This window comes from Eumetopias jubatus, unplaced genomic scaffold, assembly GCF_037043125.1.
Source record: "Eumetopias jubatus isolate StellerSeaLion01/CBP00866 unplaced genomic scaffold, mEumJub1_p1.0 scaffold_9, whole genome shotgun sequence".
Classification (NCBI taxonomy): Eukaryota; Metazoa; Chordata; class Mammalia; order Carnivora; family Otariidae; genus Eumetopias; species Eumetopias jubatus.
Window position 1 is genome coordinate 51026723 of NW_028274815.1, and position 24106 is coordinate 51050828.

Sequence of the window (24106 nt, forward strand, 5' to 3'; positions counted from 1 at the left end):
TGTTTATGTAATATATCCCACTTAGACATAACATATCGTCTTTTTTATGTAATGCTGGATTTCATTTGCTATTGTGTTGAAATTGTGTATGTGTGTTTATGCAGGATGTTGGTTTATAGTTTTCTGTTCTTATATCATCTTTGCCTTGGATTTTGCCATCACGGTGATGTTGGCCTCATAAAATGCATTTTAGAAATGTTTTCTCCCCCATCTCTGTTTTGTGAAAGGTTTTGTCTAGACTTGGTTTCATTTCTCCCATTAATACTTGATAGATTTCACTAGTGAAATAATCAGAGTCTGGAGTTTCTTCATTGGAAGGTTATAAAATATAAATTCAGTTTCTTTAATAGAAATAAGTTTATTTAATATGTGTGTGTGTGAGAGAGAGAGAGAATCTCAGGAGATGCAGATAAAACATTTGGGAAAAATGGACACCCTTTCAAAAAAAAAAACAACAACAATTTCTCAGCAGACAAATCTAGTCTTATTTAATCTAATAAAAGAGTATCTATGAAAACCTCCGTCTAGCATTTTACTTAATGGTAAAAGACTGAATGTTTGACCTCTAAGATCAGGAACAAGACAAGTATGTCTGCTCTTAGCATTCCAGTTCAGCACCCTGTTGGAGCTAGTTCATGCAAAATGGCAAGTAAAAGAAATACAAAGTGTGCTAATTGAAAGGGGGGAGAATGAAAAATTTTTTCTTTTTAAAAAAGATAACTCCATTGTCTATGTAGAAAATTCGAAGGGATTTTTTTTTTAAAAAGGAAATAAAACTAAGTTTACCAAGATCACAAGATATAAGGTCACTATGCAAAAAACAGGTCTATTTCTTTTTTTTTAAGATTTTATTTATTTATTTATTTATTTATTTATTTATTTATTTTAGAGAGGGAGAGAGAGAGCACACCAGCACAAGCACAAGCAGGGGTAGGGGGGCAAAGGGGCAGAAGGGGAGGGAAAGGGATTCTCAAGCAGAGCCCTACTCGGGGCTTCATCTCACAACCGTGAGATCATGACCTGAGCCAAAACCCCAGAGTCGGATGCTTAACCAGCTGAGCCACCCAGGCTCCCCAAAACAGGTCTATTTCTATGTACTAATAAAGAGGAATTAGAATCTGAAAATAAAAATCAATGTCATGGGGCGCCTGGATGGTTCAGTCGGTTAAGTGGCTGCCTTTGGCTCAGGTCATGATCCCAGGATCCTGGAACCAAGCCCTGCGTCAGGCTCTCTGCTCAGTGGGGAGCCTGCTTCTCTCTCTCCCTCTGCCTGCCTCTCTGCCTACTTGTGCTCTCTCTCTATCTCTCTGTCAAATAAATAAATAAAATCTTTAAAAAAATTATAAAAATCAATGTTGTTCTTAATCTTAAGAAACAAACTGAGGGTTGCTGGAGTGGTGGGGGGTGGGAGGGATGGGGTGGCTGGGTGATAGACAGTGGGGAGGGCATGTGCTATGGTGAGCGCTGTGAATTGTGTAAGACTGTTGAATCACAGACGTGTACCTCTGAAACAAATAATACATTATATGTTAAAAAAAAAGATAGTAGGAAGGGAAAAATGAAGGGAGAGAAATCAGAGTGGGAGACAAACCATGAGAGACTGGACTCTGAGAAACAAACTGAGAGTTCTAGAGGGGAGGGGGTGGGGGGATGGGTTAGCCTGGTGATGGGTATTAAAGAGGGCACGTTCTGCGTGGAGCACTGGGTGTTATACGCAAATGGATGAATCATGGAACCACTACCTCCAAAAAAAAAACTTAAATAATCAATGTCGTTTACAACATCAAAAACCAGGAAATACTCTGTAACAAAGAAAAATGTGCTAAACTTGTGCACTTAAAACTATAAAACACTACCAAAAAAAATTAAAGAAGATCTAACTAAATAGAAAGGTATCCTGTATTTATGGATGCAACCAAAATGTCAGTTCTCCCAAAATTAATGTAAAGCAACTCTTCTCCACCAGGCCTCTGGGTGAGAATTAAACCCCAATGCCCTAAGGCATCCATGATACATAATGAAGTAACATTTCTTCTATGTATGTGGAATTGTACTACGTATACCAATCTTAAAAAGGAAATGAGTATAGATGCTAATAAGCTGATTTTAAGATTTATATGAAAATTCAAAAATTTAAAATAACTAAGACTGTTTTGAAAAGGGGGAATAATGTTAGAGAACTTGATGCTGCCTGATTTCTATATTTACTGTAAAGCTTTAGTAAGTGGGAGAGTGAAGTATTGGCATAAAGATTGACAAAAAGGTCAGTGGAACTGAATAGGGAGTCTGATTTTCAACAGAGGTGCCTGTGCTGTATCACTGCGTTGTACACTAATATTGAATACTACAGTGTACACTCTATTGAAACTAATATTACACCACATGTTAACTACCTGGAATTTAGATAAAAACTTTTAAAAAATAAATAAAAACATGTTTGACAATCTCTGCCTCCACTCACTACCAACATGGACAACAAACTTGAACAGGTACTTTTAAAAGAGGTTATCCATTTGACCAGTAGGCATATAAAAAGATGCTTTAATAGAATGACTCATGAAGGAATGCAAATTGAGACTACAGTAAGATACCATTATGCACCGGCAAAATAGCATGAATTAAAAAGCCTTACAATACCGAGTGTTGGAAAAGATACGGAACAACTGTCATACATTGCTCATGGGAGTATGAAATGGCACAATCACTCTGAAGAACTTCGGCAGTTCCTAATAAAATTAAATATATAACTACTCTGTGATCTAACAATCTCACTCCTAGGTATTTTTCCAAGGAAAATGAATATTTCCACTTAAAGACTTTATTCACAATAGCCCCCAAATAGAAATAACCCAAATACATACCAGTAGAACAAAATGAATAAACAAATGGTGATTTATTCATACTCCTCAGCAATAAAAAGGAGCAAACTATAGATACATGCAATAACATGGATGAATCTCAAAAACATGCCGAGTAAAAAAGCAAGGCACAGAAGAGGACTGTAGGGTTCTTTTTATATGAAGTTCAAGAACAAGCAGAACTAATCTACGAGGCCATAAGTCAGAAAAGTTATCTCATGGTGTGGGTGGATCTACTGATTTGAAAAGGGCATGAAAAACTTCCAAGTTGATGGAAATGTTCTGTATCTTGAGCTGGATGGCAGTGTTACAGGTTTTTACATATGAAAAGGTCCTCAAGGTATATTCTTAAGATTTGCACATGTACTGTTTGTAATTTTACCTCAGTAAAAGCATGCATAACAAAAAGTGTTTTTTAAAAATTTCTTGTGTTTCCGAAAAGGTGACTGAGAATAAGAAAGTGAAACAAGTGGATAAGTCTCAGAACCAGGTTTATAGCATCTAGTAAATCTCTCCTCTGACTTCTTCCATCCACATCCTGAGTATATACTCCCAGTTTTCTGTGGACTAGGCTTTTCTCTTTGAACTTCTTAATTTTTTCATGCCAAGTTAGGTAGGGATTGTTTTCTTTTATTTTTTGTTATCCTTTTCTTATTTTTGATTTCTAGGTGTTCATCATCTCATTGTGGGCTCTCCTGATGGCTCAAATAACGCTACATATGTTGTCCAGCATATTTTGACTATCATCCTTGGGCCTCATTTTTTTTTAAGCTGTTGGGGAACTTTTGTTTGTCTAGAATGGGGATTTATGCATGATTTTATTTTATTTTATTTATTTTTTAAATGATTTTATTTATTCATTTGCGAGAGAGACAGAGCGAGAACAAGCAGGGGGAGAGGCAGAGGGAGAGGGAGAAGCAGACTCCCTGCTGAGCAGGGAGCCCGATGCGGGACTCGATCCCAGGACCCTGGGACCATGACCTGAGCCGAAGGCAGAAGCTTAACCATCTGAGCCACCCAGGCGACCTTATGCATGATTTTAATGAGAGGATATTTATACAGATTCTCTAACTGAGCTTAAGAATGTTCTTTGGACAGGATTGTAAAACATGAATTCAGTTTGGTGGGAAAATCTACTTGGGGAAAATGTGTGATTTTTAAGGTAGTTTAAGTATCATAGTGAACTAAAAATTTGTTGTGGGATTTCTGCAGCACATGGGAACCAAAGTTCCAGGCGTGGGTCCCAGGTGACAGAAACATATGGGAAGATCCAGAGCTCCTCCGAATGTAACTTATTGAATGTCTGTCCTAAATAAATAGAAGGCTTAGTGCTCTCAAATGAAGTGGCCTCATCCAGAGCTATGGGCTATTGAGGAAAAGGGAACAAGGTAGCTTCCTTGTTCAGTGAAGGAAAGGAACTTAAAAGTCAAGTTCCAAAAGATCAAGTTCCATGGGGCAGGCAGAAGTAAGACAAAGATCCATGTTAAAGGAAATGCCTACGGTAGAGGTCAGGGTTGAAGGTCAAGGAAGCAGAGGCACCAGGTATACAGAGAGAGGGAACAATTTATAGGATGGCTTTATATTCTCTCTGAGTAGTTCATACTCGCCTTGCTAGATCATTTTCTGTGTCTGAACTTTTCCCTGTTTCACAGTGAAATACTGAAAGATTTGACAAACCAACATGTGAGCAAGGGAGTGTTATTCAGGAGGCAGAAACAAAAGAAAGTTGGTGTGAAAGGACGACTCTCTTTTACAGCAGAGTTCCTAGCACTCTGCATTTGTCTTACTTTGAAACTTGCTAAGATTACCCAAAGAAAGAGAAATTTGGCTTTGGCCATTTCCAGTGAGTAAGACAAGATCGTTGGTGGTCTTGGACTCAGGGTCTGATCCCAGTAGGTTGACAGAGAGCTGTGGTTGGAGTCCATTTTCAATACCTAAGGTGAACTCAGCTTTCCCTTGATGAGGAAAGGAGAAAAAGCTTCCCGCTCAGTATCCTGGCCTTTCAGATTTGTGTGATTTGTATCTTCCTGCCCTCTTCGTTCCCTTATCCCATGTTACAGAGCAACAGAAACATGTAGCAACTGCCAAAGTCCCTTTACTGGGAAGCAGGATCAAATGATTGTTAAGTCTTTGAAGTCTGACAGGACTGGATTCACATCCTAGATCCACCACTTACAAGACATAGTCCATAGCTTAACCCCTCTTTGCTCACATCTATAAATCAAGGATTAAATACCTCATGGGGTTATTATGAGAATTATGTGAGAATATTTTCAAAAAATTTGGACATAGTCAATGCTTAATAAATCAAGGCAGCTGCTCTGGTGATGGTGGTAGAGATATTGGTTGGGATTGATGATGGTGATGCTTTCTCTAAGCTTTTCACCTCTATTCACTTGTGTTCGGTGATATGCACTTAGTATTGTGTAATTGAAGTACATTGTAATTGAAAGTAATGAATACTGAGCTTTCTGTAGGTCTTTGAAGGAGTCTGGAAGATTTCTGTACATTTGTGTTTTTTTTAAAAGATTTTGTTTATTTATTTGAGAGAGAGAGAAAGCAGGAGGGAGAGGGAGAAGCAGGCTCCCCACTGAGCAGGGAGCCAGACGCTAGGATCATGACCTGAGGCTTAAAGGCAGACGCTTAATCGACTGAGCCATCCAGGTGCCCCCTGTACATTTGTTTTAATTGAGTTTGGTTGTGTCTTTGTGTAAGAAACAGTGGATATCTCTTCCCTTTTTGTAAAGAGACTCAGATACTTCTGAGATACAAAGTTAGGTATTAGTGTATATCTACTTTGCACAGTTTGGATGCCATAGTTTCTTTCCTTGCAAACCGTATGCTTTTCGAGAAAGTGTACATGCATGATATGATGGTGCAGTATATCACCCTGTGTAAAATATTATGATACAAGGAAGACAGACAGTAAATAGAGTAGGACGTAGAAGGAATAATTTGAATTAGAGAATATAAATCTGGGTATATTTTTGAAGTAAGTGAGTTGATTTGGTTACCAAAGAGCTACATGGGGAAAATCAAAAAAGTATTTTCATGGGTCTTGACTCATGCCCAGTGATGGTTCTCACTATGGTCATAAGCCTGACTTTGAATTAACATCATGAATTTTCTCACCAGTTGACTCCTCTCCCTTTCCCAAACTTAAAAAAAAAAAAGTAATTGTAACTGGATTGAAAACTAGTATGAACTATTTATATTTAAGTGGTTTGGTAGTGGACTTTCAGTTCATTTAGGTGATATTTATTGATTGTCTTGGAGTATGTAAATATTATAGAAGCATTGAGTGGCAACATGATGTTGCCTGTTGAACTAGTTATAAGACCTTGTGACTCAAATCACCCTGCATCCCAGGTTCCTTCAAAATATGATAATAATTCTTAGCTCATTTTTCATCTTGTCTTGCCTTCTATCTTAATTCTTATGTATCGTACACTGGCACTATTACAGCTTCATTAGATACAGCCTAGATGTAATTAGGTTGATTTGAAACTGTTCCTAGAGGTATCCAGAAGTCAGTTTATGGGACATTTCATCAGTTTAGGTTTTCCTAAGTCCCAAGTTCTTACCCTGTCCTAGAGATTTTGGCTGCATGTTCTTAAAATCCGCTTCGTAGTAAGATTACTTAATGAATAGGATGAAACTACCAATTTTTATTGCATAGTGTGTTGGTTGTTATTGCCTGAGTCTGTGTTTATCCTTTCTTAAAAAACCTATGGACACCTTGGTGGTAATGGAAACCGGAAGTGAAAAGGGGAATGGGTAGCAAACTGTGAATTAGCAAAGTTCCAAAATGCTTTCTAGAGTTGGCAAAATATTTAACAATGAACACATTCATTTCTGCAATTATCATTTTGTTTGGACATAAATAATTAGCTTGAGGGGAAGTAGGGTATAAAGTAATTGGAGGGCAGTTAAATAACTCAGTACGTTAAGAGTAGTATAATGCATGATCATGTATAAGTGCATTTGGCTTTATTGATTGATATATATTGATCGGGACTTGAAAGCCAAGTCTATGTTTCATGTTAATATGTTAAGGTTAATAAGCCATTTACTATTTTGAGATGAATAATGAGTCAGGAGGATCAACCAACATTGCACAGCCAATAAGTGGTGAAGAATAAAAATTGAGACTTTCTGACTCTAAGCTAAGCCATCTTATTTTCATTTTACCAGTCCAGTTTTGCTTTTCCTTGGCAATCTGTTTTGGCCGCTGAAACAAGCCTTTCAAATGCTATCTTCTTCAGCCTCTAGCTTCATTGGGCTTTTAGCTCTTTGATTTTCACAACATCTCCATGTTCAGCTTGTCGGGTTCTTTAAGTATCTATCTTGGCCTAGATAATTATGTTGGGCTACACATTAAAAAGAAAGGCACAGCCAATACTCGGTATTTGAAAAGTTGGCTCCTGAACTGCCACTCTCTTACCTGTGTGGGCCTAGTCTATGGCTTGGATAACCCATTAACGTTGTTATCATCTGGACCAGGTTTTGCTCCATGGTTCCATGTCAGACAGTGTAAGATTTACTACTGCTTTTTAGGTGATGGTGTAGCAGAAAGATACAGATTTAGGACTAGGTAGAAACACCAAAGAGCTGTATGAGTTTGTCTAAATTTCTGAACTTCCCAGAAAACCTTAGTGCATTCATCTACAAGAAAAAAGAGTATCGGCTTCTTGCTGTGATTCAGAGAATGAGATGAAATAGCATAAGATGTCAGCTGCTTAAGTGTAGCACATCTTGGGCGTATGGTAATGCCCAGGAGATAGTTTCTTACCCTTTTCTCTGGCCTCTGATCTGTACTGCTGTTTCTGGGCATCTGCTTTAGGCTTATCCTCATTCCTTCACTCCACTCCAGCTCTCACTGTTGAAAAGCCACAGACAAGGCTTCTCACATCTTTGATCTGCCCCCTCTGATTGTTCACCCAGAGCCTATAACTGGTGAACTTTCTGGCTCCTTGGTGTGCTACCTGTTCCCAGTCTCCAGTGGGTTTAACTGAATGCAAGCCATTTAATGTGGATTTCATTTATAATGCAACTTCTTTCTCAGTTGGCCTGTACAGTACTCCCTAACTTAAGTATTTCCATTTGTTGTCTTAAATCATCCAGAGTGTGGATCTTTGGAACATACAAACAGAACCGTACAGATGAGGAACACTTTTTTTTTTTAAGATTTTTTTTTTTTTAAGTAATCTCTACACCCGATATGGGGCTTGAACTCACAACCCCGAGATCAAGAGTCACATGCTCCACCAACTGAGCCAGCCAGGCACCCCTCAGTGTTCATTTTTTTAAAAAAACAAAATTCATCCTTTTAATTTTTTTTCAGGAAATTTTAATTGTTCTTTTCATTTTTTATGTGTTAAATCATAAAGCATTTTGGTTTCTAGATAAATTAAGGAATGAATGGTGTTTACATTTATTTTTTAAGAATTATAGACATTTTGGAAGGGACTTTTTGAAATTTATTCTCTGCAGAAAAATTCCTTTTTAGTTTAATTAAGATTTTGGAGGGCCGCCTGGGTGGCTCAGTCGTTAAGCATCTGCCTTCTGCTCAGGTCATCATCCCAGGGTCCTGGGATCGAGGCCCCCTCACCCCCCCACCGGCTTGGCTCCCTGCTCCACGGGAAGCCTCCTTCTCCCTCTCCCTCTCCCACTCCCCCTGCTTGTGTTCTCTCTCTCGTTGTCTCTCTCTCTCTCTATCAAATAGATAAAATCTTAAAAAAAAAAAAAGAGGGGCACCTGTGTGGCTCGGTTAAGCAACTGCTTTTGGCTCAGGTTATGATCCCAGGGTCCTGGGATCGAGCCCCGCATTGAGCTCCTTGCTCAGCAGGGAGCCTGCTTCTCCCTCTCCCTCTACCTGCTATTCCACCAGCTTGTGCTCTCTCTGTCAGATAAATAAATAAATAATCTTAAAAAAAAAAAGATTTTGGAGACAAACCATGAGAGACTCTGGACTCTGGGAAACAAACAGGATTACAGAAAGGAGGGGGTTGGGAGGATGGGGTAGCTCGGTGATGGGTATTAAGGAGAGCACGTGTTGTGATGAGCACTGGGTGTTTTACACAACTAATGAATCGTTGAACACTACATCAAAAACTAATGATGTACTATATGTTCCACTAACTGAACATAATAAAAAAAAAGGGGGGGAAAGAATACTGTTTATCTATTGTTGATTTGGGAAAAAAGTGCTTCTTGAATAAAGAGCTGGGCTTTACGAATTTTAGTTTCATGTTATAGCTATATAACTCATGGTGATGAAGGTAATATTTAAGATGATTGCCACCAGGCTCTATTAATCCAACATTATTGAATGCCGAGGATACCATGAGAAAACTTAAAGGAATCCTTAATTGAAAAATAAGTTCTTGTAATTTTTGTTGGAATTTCATTTTGGTCCATTAACACGATGATTTACACTCTTATATTTCAGGGAAAGGTGGCCCAAACAGCATGTATGTCAGCTTGCAAGCACTTAGCCACATCCTTGATGCAACTTTTGCTGGAAGCTGAAGTAAGACAGCTCACCCTGGGAGCATTACAGCAGTTCAACTTGGATGTCAGAGAATGTGAACGTAAGACAGGGAGCCATCCCTTTGCTTGTTTGTTTTACCCGAGTGTATACTCCCTTCTATGAAAAAAAATTAGGTCTGTGGACTCTTTGTTCCCGATGGAGTTGACAAATACCTGGATGCCAGAGACAATTTGAAGGGCGTGTAGAAATAGTCCATCAGCGAGCTCATTTGAACACCCAGAGGTGTAGGACCTCTGTAGAACAGAGATCTCTGGCCACTTAAACAAGTGTGCAATCTAGAGGGGGATAGAAGGCAGACATGCATTTCATACACACAAAAGAAAACCTGATTCTTCCGAAGACTTCAAAAGAGTGCAGTTCCCAGCCACTTTTTTTTCATATTTTAAAACTATTTCTACATCTTACCTGCAAACTCTTCTTCATCTACAGAACAAGTGTGTGTGCATTTATCAGTCAGAGATGCTTTCTATTATGGGTAGAAACAGAAAATTTTAGACAGAGTGGTTTAAAAAATGGGTTTTATCTTTCTTAGAGACAGTGAGTTGCTATATTGATTTAGTTGCTCAGTGGTGTCATCAAAGACGGGCTATTTTTTTTTTTTTAGTAGAGTTGACACACAGTGTCACGTTAGTTTCAGGTGTACAACATACTGACTCAGCTTCTCTGTACCTTATGCTGTGCTCCCGAGCGCAGCTCCCATCTGTCAGCATGCACTACCATTACAGTATTGTTGACTGTATTCCTATGCTGTGCCTTTTATTCCGGTGACTTATGCATTCTTAACTGGAAGCCTGTATCTCCCACTCCCCTTCACCCCTTTGCCCATCCTCCCACCCCTTCTCCCTCTGGCAACCAGCGGTTTGTTCTCTGTATTTATAGGTCTGATTCTGCTTTTTGTTTGCTTATTCATTTGTTTTGTTTTTTAGATTCCACAGATGAGTGAAATTATATGGTATTTAGAGGACCCAGGCTTTTTTGCTCCCTCTCCTCTGCCATACTTAAGAGTGGACTTTTCCTCTTTGTACATAGTATTCCTTCTCACACATATATTATAGTCAGAAGAGACTCACATTCCCTCCAAAAAATAAAAACAGAAATGCCACAGTAATTGCCAGATAATCTCGTGGCCTCCCTTAGAGCTGGAGGTGATCACGTAATTACCCAGTAATTCCGCTTCTAAGTATTTACCCAAAGAAAACAGAAACACTAATTTGAAAAGATCTATGCACCCCTATGTTTATTGTAGCATTACTTACAATAGCCAAAATATGGAAACAAGCTAAGTGTCCACAGAGAGATGAATGGAGAAAGAAGATGTGACATATATCTACAATGGAATATTATTCAGCCATAAAAAAGAATGAAATCTTGCCATTCACAACAACATGGATGGACCTAGAGAGTATTGTGCTAAGTGAAATAAGTCAGAAAGAAAAAGGTAAATAACATATGTTCACTTAAATGTGGAATCTAAAAAATAAAACAAAAAAAACCCCTAGAAATAGACTCATAAATACAGAAAAACTGGTGATTGCCAGAGAGAGGGTGGGGGATGAACAAAATAGATGATGGGGATTAAGAGGTACAAAATTCTACTTAAAAAATAAGAAAGCGACAGAGGTAAAAATTAGAGCTTAGGGAGTATAGTCAGTACTGTAATAACTTTGTATGGTGGCTCCCTTGTGGTGAGCATTTTGTAATGATATAATTGTCAAATCACTATGTTGTGCACCCGAAACTAATATAATATCGTATGTCAGCTATACTTCAATTAGAAAAAAGAAGAAGAGGAGACTTACATTCAAGGCAGGAAAAAAAGAGTCCATTGTCACTTATTCCTTTTATTAAGAAAATTAAGACCTTTTCAGGAGACGCCTAACAAACTTCCCTGTCTGTCTCATTGGTAATAGAACAGTTATGTGATCACCTCCAGCTCTAAGGGAGGCCACGAGATTATCTGGCAAAGTGACAGAGGACCATCGTTATTGGGATAGTTGATTCATCATGAATCATCCCCTTGGAGCTGAACACAAAATTAGCTCTGTTAAGGAAAGAGAAGGAAGAAATAAAGAGTGTCCTGGTGTTCATTGTGCTGTCAGTGAGAAATGAAAATGAACAAAAATGCTATGACAACTTGAAATTTTTTTTTCTGATTCGAAGAAAATCAGTGGAAAATTCTAAAAGTGTGCTAATACTTCTTCCCCATTTTTAAATTTTTACTGCCTGTTGGTTTCCCTTGGTTGACTTTTAATGGCTAGAAAGTAAGGTTTATTGACTAGGCTGTTCTTAATTAATTACTTACTGGAGACTTCCAGTTTCAGTCACCACAGAATAACAGGTATCAATGTTGTTTCTGCCATAAACAACTGTAAAACTGGATAAACTCTATAAAGCAATTCTTTTCACGTATTGGGCAGTAGACAGCACAAAGCTGTGATCTTTCAGAAAAGGGAAATGCATAAGGTAAACTTAACATTCACTCTCATTTTCTGTCTGGGGGTACTATCCAAACAGCTGCCCAGGAAAATAGAGCCCAAATCAAAAGCAGGGTTTTACACAGAAAAAAAACAAAACAAAACAAGAAACAGAGATTGGCCCAAGGGCTGGTGAGGCAGCTGGGATTTGTGGGGCAAAATACAAGGGAGCAAGGAATTGTTTAGCTCTAGAGGTCTACATCGGAGAGCCCTTGAGTCTTTGGTCAAAAACTAAGTTGCCATGTGCAGGGTAAAAGCCTGTGAGGCCTGGCAGAGAACAGCCACTGAGGGTCTGTGAGTTGAATAGGAATGCCACAGGTCACAGAGTGCTAAGAGACATTGGAATTCTGACCAACCAAAGTTGAGAGACCAGCTAATCATCTTGTACATTCAGTAAGACCCCAAAAAGTTAGGCCTTAAGAGTACTCAAGCTCTAGAATAAGAGCCAGTCTTGATCCACCCTAACAAAGCCTATTTAATATTGATTCTTAACAAGATAAAGGTGATCGACCAATAAAATAACTGCCTGCCAAAACAAAACTCAACTGTCTTTGAAGGAAGAGGAACACAAAAAATTTCAGACTCTTAACCACATAGCCTCAACAATTTCACAGCAAAAAGCTAAGATTTGACATGCAAAGAAACAGGAAAATGTGACCCATAACAAGAAAAGACAGGCAATAGAAATAGGCCCACTGATAACAGAAATGTGGAAAACAGCAGACAGGGCCTTTAAAAATCTGCACATAGATATATTTAACACTTCAAACTGTAGCTGAATTTTTTTCCAGTTTTGATAAAAAGCATTAACCCATTGATTCAAAAAGCTCAACGAATCTTAAGCAGGATAAACACAGAGCCACACCGAAGTACATTATGGTCAGATTGCTAAAAAATAAAAATAAATAAAAGAGAAAATCTTAAAAGCATCCCAAGAAGAAAAAAACACATTATATAATGAAAGGCAATGATAAAAATGACTGCTTCTTATCAGAAACAGTGAAACTGGAAGGCAGTAGAATGTCTTCAAAGCACTGAAAGGAAAGAAAAACAAAAAAGGCCTGTGAACCTAAAACTCTACGTCTTATAAAACATGTCCTTCCCAAATCAAGATTAGATAAAACCCATTTCACATAAAGAGAAGTTAAGAGAATTTGTTTACCACGTTTGCACCACAACTCATTTAAAAGGTAGTTTTTCCAGTTGAAGGGCAATACTCGATGCTGACTCAGATCTACAAGGCAGATTACATTGTTCAAAGAGGTCTATAGCAATAGACACATCTTTGTCTAGAATCTTCACACTACCTTATTAAGACAGGTCATTAACTCCCCTTTTCTTGAATCTGGGCAAGTTTGTGACTTGATTATAACCAACAGAATATGGCAGAAGTGGCCTTTGTGACTTGGGTAGCTAGATCATAAAAGGCAGTGCTGCTGCCTAAGATGTCCCCCTACCTTGAGGCCTCCATGATGTGAGGAGACCCAAATCAGCTTCTTTGGGGAGACCACCTGGGGAAGCTCTGATGCCTGACATGTTAAATTTTATGTCATTGGTGCTGTATTTTGTTATATTCCTTTAAATAGTGTTAGATTTTTTTTTGTGACCTGCATTTACATTACGTGGGATTGATTGGAATCTTTCAAGGACTTGCTGTTAAGTTTACATCGGGTTCAGAGCCACTTTTTATGTAGGTCTTATAAACCCCAAATCTAAAGCAATGGTTTTCAAAGGATTCTACCTGATGTCCCAGGTATCTGGAGACCTTTCAGTTCTGGCTGGTGGGAATAGAAAATATGCCCATCTCTGTAAAAGCTCCATAAATTATTTGGCCTGTTTATTTCTGGTGGTACTTTCCCCAGTCTTGGGTAGTTTCTTCTCTGACATGCCCAGATTAGTACTCAGCCAAGTATTCAATGGGACCCTTCTGCAGTTTTCCTGAGTCCTCCCATTTGTAGCTTCCACCACTCTGGTGTTTGGCCCTGAAAATACTAGTTGCCTTGGCATTTCTGGACCATAATCTGGGACTTTTCAACTCGGATGGCCATGTTTTGTTTGGATTCCCTCCATATGCCCGCTTTGCATCACAGCCTGGAAACTGCCTCTGGGTATGCTTCCCTGGTTGGTTTTCTTTCTTTCCGAGATCACAGTCTTGCACTCATTGTCATCTAGTATCTAAAAACATTCCTTTACATGCTTTGTCCATTTTTGAGGGGTTTTTTGTTTTCTCTTTTTTATCCGGTGGGAAGGTGAGTCCTCTTCCTATTTACTCCATCATGACCAGTACCAGACTCAAACATCTTCTCATGCTTTTTAAAAATTTTATATTTTGCAGAAACAGAAACTGCTTTTTGTGGAATTTCGAGGGGGGGGAAGATAAGTACAAAGAGAAAATAAAAATCACCATATTCTCATCATTCAGAAATAAGTATAATTACAGGGATTATATTCAGAAATGATAATATCCAGCAGCCACAGAATTTTTTCTAGAAATCATCCATCCGATTCCTTGCATCTAGTTCGTCCAAATTGTTTTACATGCCTCTGTCTTAACCAGTTATTTACCAGGAGGATAAAAACATAATGATTGGCTAGACCAATCAAAATTGATTTTTAATACTGGGTATAAAGTCATCCATTTCCAAGTTTTGAGGAAAGACTAGAACCTCATTCTGATACAAAGAAAGGGAAGAACAGGGCTTTGGAGTGGGCCAACCAACGAATGTCATTGGTTTAACAACAAAGTCTGATGAATGACTGGGACTGACTACATGACTGCATTTAGTCAGAGCTAAAAGGTAAAGGGGAATGGAGGTGATAAGGCTAAAAATATACGAGCCTAGAGGAAGAGGAGTGATGGTCTAGGAGGAGCACTGGGGAGTAAGGAAAATGCCCATGTTGTGGCCTGATTCTGGAGGACATTTTACACAGAAGAATGAGCAGCTTCTACTTGAGAGAAAGATAGGCAAACTGGTATCCTTAGCAGAGACCTAGCTTTCAGGTAAGGCTAGGAGGTGGAGAGACCCCTTAATGAGAGGGTGGAAACCGAAGAGAGTTTGTTAACCATGCCAGAGGGGTTCCAGAGAGCCGGGACTGTATCCGAAAGGCCATTTGATACCGGTAGTAGCCTTTCAGACTTAGGATCAGCTCAAAGCCAACACTTGTAGGGCCTGAGACAGTGGCTCCGATAACCATATTACCGCTGAAATTTTTTTCTCCATATGTTGTGGAACCGCTAAGGTTCATCGATTTATAGTTTTAATGTTTCATTTCTGATTGTCAGTAATTTATCTGTCAAGAAACTTTCCATGGACACTTATTTTACTTTAAAAGAAAGAATTCTATTCTACGCCTTTTGCTATACCATCCCCCTAATTCTTTTTTTCTTTAGATGCTCAGTGGTCTATAAAAAATCTTAAAGAAATGATACATAAGATTCAAGTAACTATACAGAGGCGTATAAAAGCCGCCCCAAATGACAAGATAATTAACACTTACATCTTTCTACCCAGTGGTGTGTGCATGCAGTATTTTCTCTATTGTCTTGTGAGTCCTTGCAAGAACTGTATAGGTCCTGAAAGGAATCAAACTCTGGACAAGGTAGAATGTGAATGTACCATAAATGTTTGACTCTCAGGCCTGGGCTGCCATTTTCATAGATCCCAAGGATATAGAGGAATTGTATATGTTACCTTGAGCCTGAGAAATTTAGCTAGTTTAGTGTGGTCATTAAGAACATAGAGTTCAGAGTCAGCTCAACCAAATGGATTCAAGTCACCACTTAGATTTAGTGTGGCCATGTGTCAATTATTTTAACCTCTCACACCCCATTTATGAAACAGGAGTAATAATAGTAGCTAATACTACAGGGATGGGGTCAGAATTAAATAAGAGCATGCACGAAAGGGTTTATTTCACGGCCAGCAAAACACTAACTGTGCATTAAGGAGTGGCTTCTCCTGTTATCATAAGCAGGAGCAGCCCAGCAGCTGATAAATATCCAGAACTCTCAGAAGGTCTTTTGCAGGCCACTCAAACCTTTGTGTACAGTTTATAAATCAGGTAGGTTTGGAGATGCCCTTTTACTTGGCATAAGAAATTCATTTTTGTTTTTGGTAGCTGTCTGTGAAACTGCTGTGGTCATCCTGAAAGGTCTGGTCCAGAACCGACAATTTTCCGATTCTCAGTGTGATGCTCTTGTAAGATAGCAGTCAGGCGGCTCAGCTGTTTACAAGAAATAGTAACTATGCTTAGGGCATCATTATCTAACAGGAATGTTGTTGTTAATGTAATTCTTCCTGAAGGACTACTAAACCAAACACCTTTAAAGTGGAGGCTCTTAGGAATTCAGGAGGTGTGAGGAAAACATTCTTTCCCTTTCATAATTGACAGTGACCTCTGGGTATCTCTGCTTTGTATAGATTTCATCTTACACCTCCATCTGTCTGTATGTCTTAGATTTGGTTTTGGATGTTGGAGCCCTGGAACCTGGCAGAGAAACTGGATTTTAAATATTAGCAAGTCTTAATAGCCTTTACTTCACCTCCTTAGCCAAACTTGGGCTGCTTTATCATTCATGTCCTTCCTAGTCAGTCTGTGTCTGGATTTGGAATTTCGTAAGCTTTCTCTTTGTGCATTCTAAATAAAGAGGTGTAGCTTCATAGTCAAGCTGAATTACTTGTTTACAGCATTAATTCAGTAATCTGTTCACTTATTCAACAAATGTATGTGGGGCCCCCTACTCCGTGCAGAGTACCTGGAAGCTGGAAATACAATGGGAAACAGTGGATTTTAGATAGGAGAGTGACTTGATTAGATTTTCTTTTTTTTTTTTTTAAGATTTTATTTATTTATTTGTCAGAGAGAAAGAGAGCGCACACAAGCAGCGGGGAGCGGCCGGCAGAGTCAGAGGGAGAAGCAGGCTCCCCGCTGAGCAGGGAGCCCAATGCTGGGCTCTATCCCAGGACCGAGTGATCATGACCTGAGCCGAAGGCAGACACTTAACCAACTGAGGCATCCGGGCGCCCCTACATTTGTATTTTTAAAAGGGACTTTGCATTTATTAGGAGCCATCGAGACCAGTAATAAGGCTGCTGCAGTATAAAGATGCATGATAGAGATGAGTTGGGAGCTTCAGCCTGTTTCTGCACAGTAATTCAAGCCATGAAAATGAATGAATCAACTCATCTAACCTCCCTGAGTCCATCAATAAACTAGAAATACTAATCTCTGCTCTGTCTCACAGTATTGTTAGGAAGTGAAATGAGATAATGTATATAAAATCATTTATAAACAGCCATGGAAATTGTATTTATTACATTAATCATTTCTTTACCCATATGCTTTTTTGCGTTTTTCTTATTTTCTTTCCTACTTCCACTGTGATATGGTTTATAATGTTAAATGTTTTCAGTTTTTAGTTACCTACTCAGTTTCCTAAATTATTCAAAAGATCGGTATATTAAAAGTATAATATAATTAAGCCAAATCCAGGGCACATTTGGTTGCAAAGAAATGCAGCAGGAATTGAATCTTTTAAAATTTAGAGGAGTCCATTTTCCAGGACCCATCAGTCTTTTGCACAGAATAAACTGGGCCCTCGAACCAGAAGGTAAGAGAGAATGCACCTTGCCTAATTCTCTCAGTTCTTTAATGGTCAAGTTAATCTGGCCTTGGTTTACTGTTTGGGGAAGGGCTCCAAAGTCTTCCATTACACCATTCTTATACTAGCCCTCACTTTACAGGTCAGGAAACCAATGTGGAGAATCTACCGAAACTCAGGATTTTGGAAAACAAATTCAAAGTAAATCCATGATCTCACTAAGCCTACTATGATAGAACATAATGGCAGACGCCATTTGTCACTTACCCTCCATAAGTCTGCACTCTCACTGAAAGATCAGATAGCTTTCTGCATCCCTAAAGAATTAGTCTTAGCTCAAAAGATCCAGTAGTTCCTAAGAAGTTTTAACATTTCAGTATCTTTGTATATACTCACTAAAATAAATGGCTTTGAGTCCCTTCATGATACAGACTCAGATGTGTTTTAGCTAATGTTGATCAGGCAAACCTTAATAGGCTTGCTTATGATTTTGCCACTGGGGTTTCAGAACTAAAGAATCTTTAGAACGCGATCTCTGTGAACCTTAAATGCCAGGCCCAAACAACTGCCAATTGGGATAAATGCACTCACTTTTGATTTTCTGCACTACTTGAGCCCACATATCCTTGACTCCCATTCTATGTAGTTAATTCTCTAGCTTTGGTCACTCACACATGAGTCTCGCTTAGAAAGGGCTCCAGAAATTCATTTACCTATGTCTTCTTGATGCGAGGGAGAGAGAACGGAGTCCTCAGGACTCTGGGGAGAAACATAAGGGAAGCATATGTAACACATCCGCACTATATCATTCTTCTTTTGCGGCCTTTGAAGTTTATATTATGCGAAGGGAGTTCTGGCCCTTAAATAACATCTAAGCCAGTGCTAAGCCGCAATCTGCATCAGCCCACCAAGCAAACTGTTAAAATAACTGCTAGCTCGTACATTCAATCAAGCCTCTTCAGGGAGATGCCCTATAGTAATTAATTTGTCAGTCAAGATTATGTTTAGTCGTCCTTGAATAAGTAATGCAAAATGCATATCCCCACCGTTTGCCCTATTTTTGCTGAGTCCCTAGAACACGCTTATTTACATTTCCTTCTCGATAGAATTCGTTTCTTCTTTACTTTTATTTTGCATATCACCCTTTCAGCCCATGTTGTGTTTAGATCCAAGTCACAGAGCACAATTCAACAAGGGATGGAATATAGTGGAGCAGACTGCTACTTCTCTGGCAGGGAGGACATGGCGGAGAGCATTCGGGAGAAAGCCGGGGGAGCAAGGTTCCACAATTTCTTGCCGTACTCTTGCATTTATCAAGGAAGTATGGTGAGATTATGAAGACAGCTGGTATATCAGTTCATAACTTGAAAGATCAATTTATGCACTTCATTTTCAACCCACTCAGCTCTCCAGCTGCAGATAGAGGGGAATTCTTTCTTGCAATAGAGCCTCACGACGGTCCTTTGTTTCCTTGGAGTTTTGAGCTCCACATTCTAGCAAGGACCAGAGTTTGCCCCATTTTCATGTTTGCCCAGTGTTATTCAGAGCTTTCACGTGACTCATATTCTTCCATTTCTTTCAATTGATCAATGGCAGCACAGCCTAGTCCTCCAAAGCATCACCCTCAGTGGGAAGTTGTTCCCCGGTGACTTAAGATAATGCCTTAATTATGAGCTTGGCTGCCACATTCCTCAGACTGTTGACTTCCTGGGAAACGATGGGAGGTCTCAATGCCCTTTTCCCTGCCATCACCTGCTAACCAATTTCAAACATTCTACTTTTTCTCCAGAGTCTTTTGTTGGCCAGCTCAGTCCCTAACAATCTGTCTTAATTAGGCTGTGTTTATTTGCAAGGAACAGAAATCTCTTCATACCACTTCAAAAATAAAGGAAAGCTTATTTTAAATATATGCATTTCATAGAATCCAAGGAAAAGGTAAACAGTAACTCAGTTAAGTTAGGGATTGTGTCTGCCCTGATTGTTCCTGTCTCCTTAGCACTTAGCACAGTGCCTGACATATGGTGCTTGCTTAATAAATATTTATTGAGTGAATAAAAATGACTTGATTAGCAACGGCCTCCATTTCTGGAGCTCTTCTGTCAGCTCTGAGAATGGGAGGCAGTACAAGTAGGAAGTAGTTCAGATGGATGTCATGTGATATGCATAGCAACACAGCCTGCGATATAGTTGGAATCCTAAGGAATATTCTTTTAGAAGGATGTACACCTGGCAGGGCAATGATTGGCAACTTCAGTACATATATCCTACCACCAACCTCTATGGATTATAAAGCCATCTTTGCCACCAACACTCAATTTGCAATATATAAACTGGGTAATGCATAGTAATTTAAAATTGTAGATGATAGACGGATTGGCCTTTGAAACCTAGATCTTCATGTTAGCAATTTGGGCATACTTAGTTCCTCCTTTACACCTCAGTTTCTTTATTTGTGAAATGAAGTTACAGTTGGTGTAACTCATAGACTTGTTGTGATGATTAAGTAATTACTCATAGAAAGTGCTCAATAACTGTTAGCCACCGTCCTCATTGTCACTGTCACTGTCATTATCGGTAGAAAGAGTAGTAGGCTGGAAACCAAGAAACTTGTATTATAACCTCGTGGTTGCCACCAACTAGTTGTATGGACTTGGGAATTCTTTAAACCTGGTTGGGCCTGTGGCTCCTTATTTACAAAATGAGAATGTTGGGCTAGATGATTTCTAAATTTCTGTTTAAAGATAGCATTATTTAGTATGGGAGGGAAGATCATGTGGATATTTTTATGTCATATAGAGTTGTTATAAGGATTAAATAAGATAATGCATATGAAAGGCTTTACAGATCCTACATACGTATTTGTTAACATCGGTAAATATTAAATGTTTATTAGTTTTCATTATAGTTATATACAATGCCATGTTCCCCAGGGGACTTAGAGTACGTGGAAGCAGAGAGCAGGCTTTGAGTGATTGCTATCAGGGGCTCTTATACATTCGATGACCACTGGAATAGGTCAATAATTTTTTTCTCAAAGACACTTTCTATATAATTCTTTAAGGCAGGATTGTCTTAGAGTCTGCTTCATACTATTGACTTTTGGATAACATTGGCTTAGGAAGAAAGTCAAGCTGCATAGTGAAGACCTGAAGCATTGCTAGGTAGCCTGTGGAGAGGTCAGGGTGGTCGTGGGCAAACTTGGAGTTACCATGATGAAACGTGTTGGTTAAGCAGTCCTGAATTTCAGAGGACACTAAAGAGTATGAATCCATCTCTTGGAAACTCAGTTATCGGGACATGAGTACTGGTGGAAATAGAGTTAAAGGAGAGAAGTTGGCTCTCTACGAAATTAAAGAAATCTTGGAAATGTTAAATCATTGTAACAAATGGCACCATTTCCTAAGGGATTCTTGTGAAAAGTTTAGAATTGATTTCCTTTCCCATTAAAGTATATATATTTTTTACTTTATCTAAAGGACACTTTTCATATTGTATCTTAAGCATTTGGTACCTCTTCAAGTCTTAAAAGGGAGCCATCTGAAGAATCTAAGGTTTGAAGAGAGACAAAAAGAGGAAATTTGAGCTTAGTAAAATTTTAAATCTGATCTCTCTGGATTATATGAAAATAACAGATGCCTCTTTTCACAGGGTCTGTATAGTGCTTGAAGATGCAAATGACCTATGGGTAGACTATTGAAGGACATTTTGTGTGTTTCAGTATCATTAATTTCAGATCCCCTAGCTTCTATCTTCAGCCTCATCTTTCTGAATTATAATTTTAAAACAAGCTTTCTCTTTCTGCTCTCTTCCATCTGAGAAACAATAAGGTAAGAAGATTGATGATAGACTTTGAGTTCATATGCAGAAAAATAAACTTTTTTTTTATAATTTGCTGTGCTTTGCACATGGGCAAATCTAAGGATAATTAGTCATTATTACTTTTAATATGATGGAGACAATAATTTGTTCCATGAGGCAAGCTCCATGGCTAATGAATTTTGTCTTTTGGCTGATCAACTGGTTAATGGAATCAGAAAAATATTTTATATCGCTTCTTTACAATTATGCTTTCATTCTCTACTGGAAGTACATAGGAATTTGGGTAGCCAGTCTTAACAGAGCATATTTTTGTTTATCTACTTTATCATTTGTTTTCCCCTTTTCTCAGTTTCATTTTATGTTCCTGCATCTGTAATTCTCATTTTGATTCTGGATCTGCATTGAAACTTACAGATTTGCTAGAGAGAATCATGAAGTTGGCAATTGTATATGTATATATGCAGTAATCAAGAGTTCACCCTCTGCATTCTTTGCTTTCTCTGCAAGACCTGGAATACTGTAAATATCCATATAAGACGTCAGATTTAAAACTCAAGTACAATGGGAATTTGTAGGATGAAAATAGAGGCCATAGCCTCTCAGGTACACAGCTCCCAATCAACGTATTATGCAAACTCTTCTTCAAAACTTACCGTTTTGATTGTAGGGCTTCATCCCTCCCTCACTTCCCAGATCCTTACCAGTTCTTTTTATTTTTTTATTATTATTTTTTAATGTCATTTCTTTTTTTTAAATTTTTTTGTTATGTTAATCACCATACATTACATCATTCGTTTTTGATGTAGTGTTCCATGATTCATTGTTTGTGCATAACACCCAGTGCTCCATGCAGAATGTGCCCTCTTTAATACCCATCACCAGGCTAACCCATCTCCCCACCCCCCTCCCCTCTAGAACCCTCAGTTTGTTTTTCAGAGTCCATCATCTCTCATCTTACCAGTTCTTTTTAAATGCAGGGTTGAGCTTGGATTTTCAGACCTAAAATGATGTGGGAAGAGCACAAATTGCAAATATCTTCCTTCTCTCCAAAATAGGCAGTACAAAAGCCCTGCTTTGTTTGCTGTTGTCTTCCCATGACTATAAGGTTTGTCATGCTAGGTGCTGTGCTATTATGATGTACCTCTCTGCTTTGGAGAACCCAAATAGAAGTCTTCCCTGCCATTAAAATGGCAATGTCACTTCTCTTTGACTATGGGTGATGGGCCCTAGACCCTCTAAGAGGACTCTTCTCAGACATGGGTCAGTGAATAGTACCCACTCAGCAGTTATTTTGGTTTATGGGCTATAGTTCCTTGAATTCCAGAAGATAAGGAAGTCATTGTCTCTCTGAGCCCACTGCCAGACACCTGGTCATTTGATAGTAGGTGCTGCCAACCTGAGCAGTGAGGGCAGACAACCTGCTCTTCCTCACCATGGCCTAAGATGCCATCCTTGTCAAGCAAATGGAGATGGATCATGCTGCTCTAACCTTGTTATACATCACTGTCAAGCCTGCTGTTGGCTTCCAGAGATTGGCCAACACAGACAAAGTATTTTTCCTATAGTGACTATTACCTTGGATTGTTTGTGGGGCCTAATACAAAGGACCTGCTACATGAAGGATCATAATTTCAAATCAAGGTTCTCTTTCTGTGACAAACTCTCTCAATACCCTAAATTCTGTCTGGCTGTTTGGAAAATGTCATACTTGTCCCATCTCTAAATAAGGACAGTGACCGATTCCTCTTTGAAATTGTTTAGATTTTTTCTTCCTGGTTTTATTTCAAAGGATATTTTGGGGGGTGGGGGGGGTGGCAGGAGAGTTACTTAAACAGTTGGTAGTTTCCAAAAGGCTATTTTCCTGCTGCATGGTTTTGGAAAGGAGAATACCGGATTTTTGTTTGTTTGTTTAAGTGATATTCCAAACTTGGTGCTCCTTCCTTCTTTCTCTACAGTTTCCATTTTAGCTGCTTCTGATTTTATTCCTTATTTTTTCGCAACTTTGAGACCTTATACACTTTGGAAATTTCGGGGACCAGAACGATTAAGAAATGCCTTTACAAAGAAGGAAAAAATTAAAAATATATTTTGGTTATTGCTACTTTCCTGTCACTTGACCCTGGTCCCAGACTTGGGAAAAGAGGTTTTCTTACAGTAGAAGGAGTATATTATAGCGATTTCTTACTTTCCAGAACCTTTTTACTGTTTCTTCATTAGAAACTTAAAAAAACAATTATTTAAAATTTTTCATTAATCCCCATAATTTGCTTTAAAACACCCAAAAGCATTTTTAGGGAGAAATGAGCTAGTAGAAATCATTGCTCATTTTAATCGTTGCAAACCTGAGACCTCACCACTAGCCCCAGAACAGCATATAGCCATCTCTTTCTGCTCTGTCAGCTAGCTCCAAGCATCACCTCAGCTGAAAGTTATTTTATTTCTTTAGCATTGCTGACTCCTTCCATCAAGCCATTTGTACATCCCTTTTACTCACGTAGACCCTAATCTTAATGCTTGTAATAAGCCAGAGTCTCCCAAGAATATCTGATGCGTTCACTGCTCTCACTTGTCTCCAAGTATTTACACTGGGGCATTTTATACATTTCATATTTTCTTTGGCCCTTACTTCATGTCTTTGGAGCCGAGGCCAGTAAACTATTTATTTTAATTGGGCTATTTTTTAGGGTGTAAATCAGGAAGCCATATTAAATAGCATATTTATTTAAAAATTAGTTTAATTGTTGAAAATTGACAGACTTCTTGCAAGAAGTTCCCATAACATTCTAATCCATCTGCTACT

At 38.7% G+C, this 24106-nt stretch overlaps 1 protein-coding gene across 3 annotated transcripts in view; it reads left to right on the forward strand.

Annotated features, from left to right (window-relative positions):
• The window catches only part of EXOC6B (exocyst complex component 6B), a 609012-nt gene that overhangs the window by 410582 nt on the left and 174324 nt on the right, over window positions 1-24106 (forward strand). For all 3 annotated transcript variants that reach the window (XM_028116269.2, XM_088026464.1, XM_028116270.2), the window contains one exon: window positions 9310-9451. In XM_028116269.2, the coding sequence (XP_027972070.1) occupies window positions 9310-9451 (142 nt within the window). The remainder of the gene's footprint in view (window positions 1-9309; window positions 9452-24106) is intronic.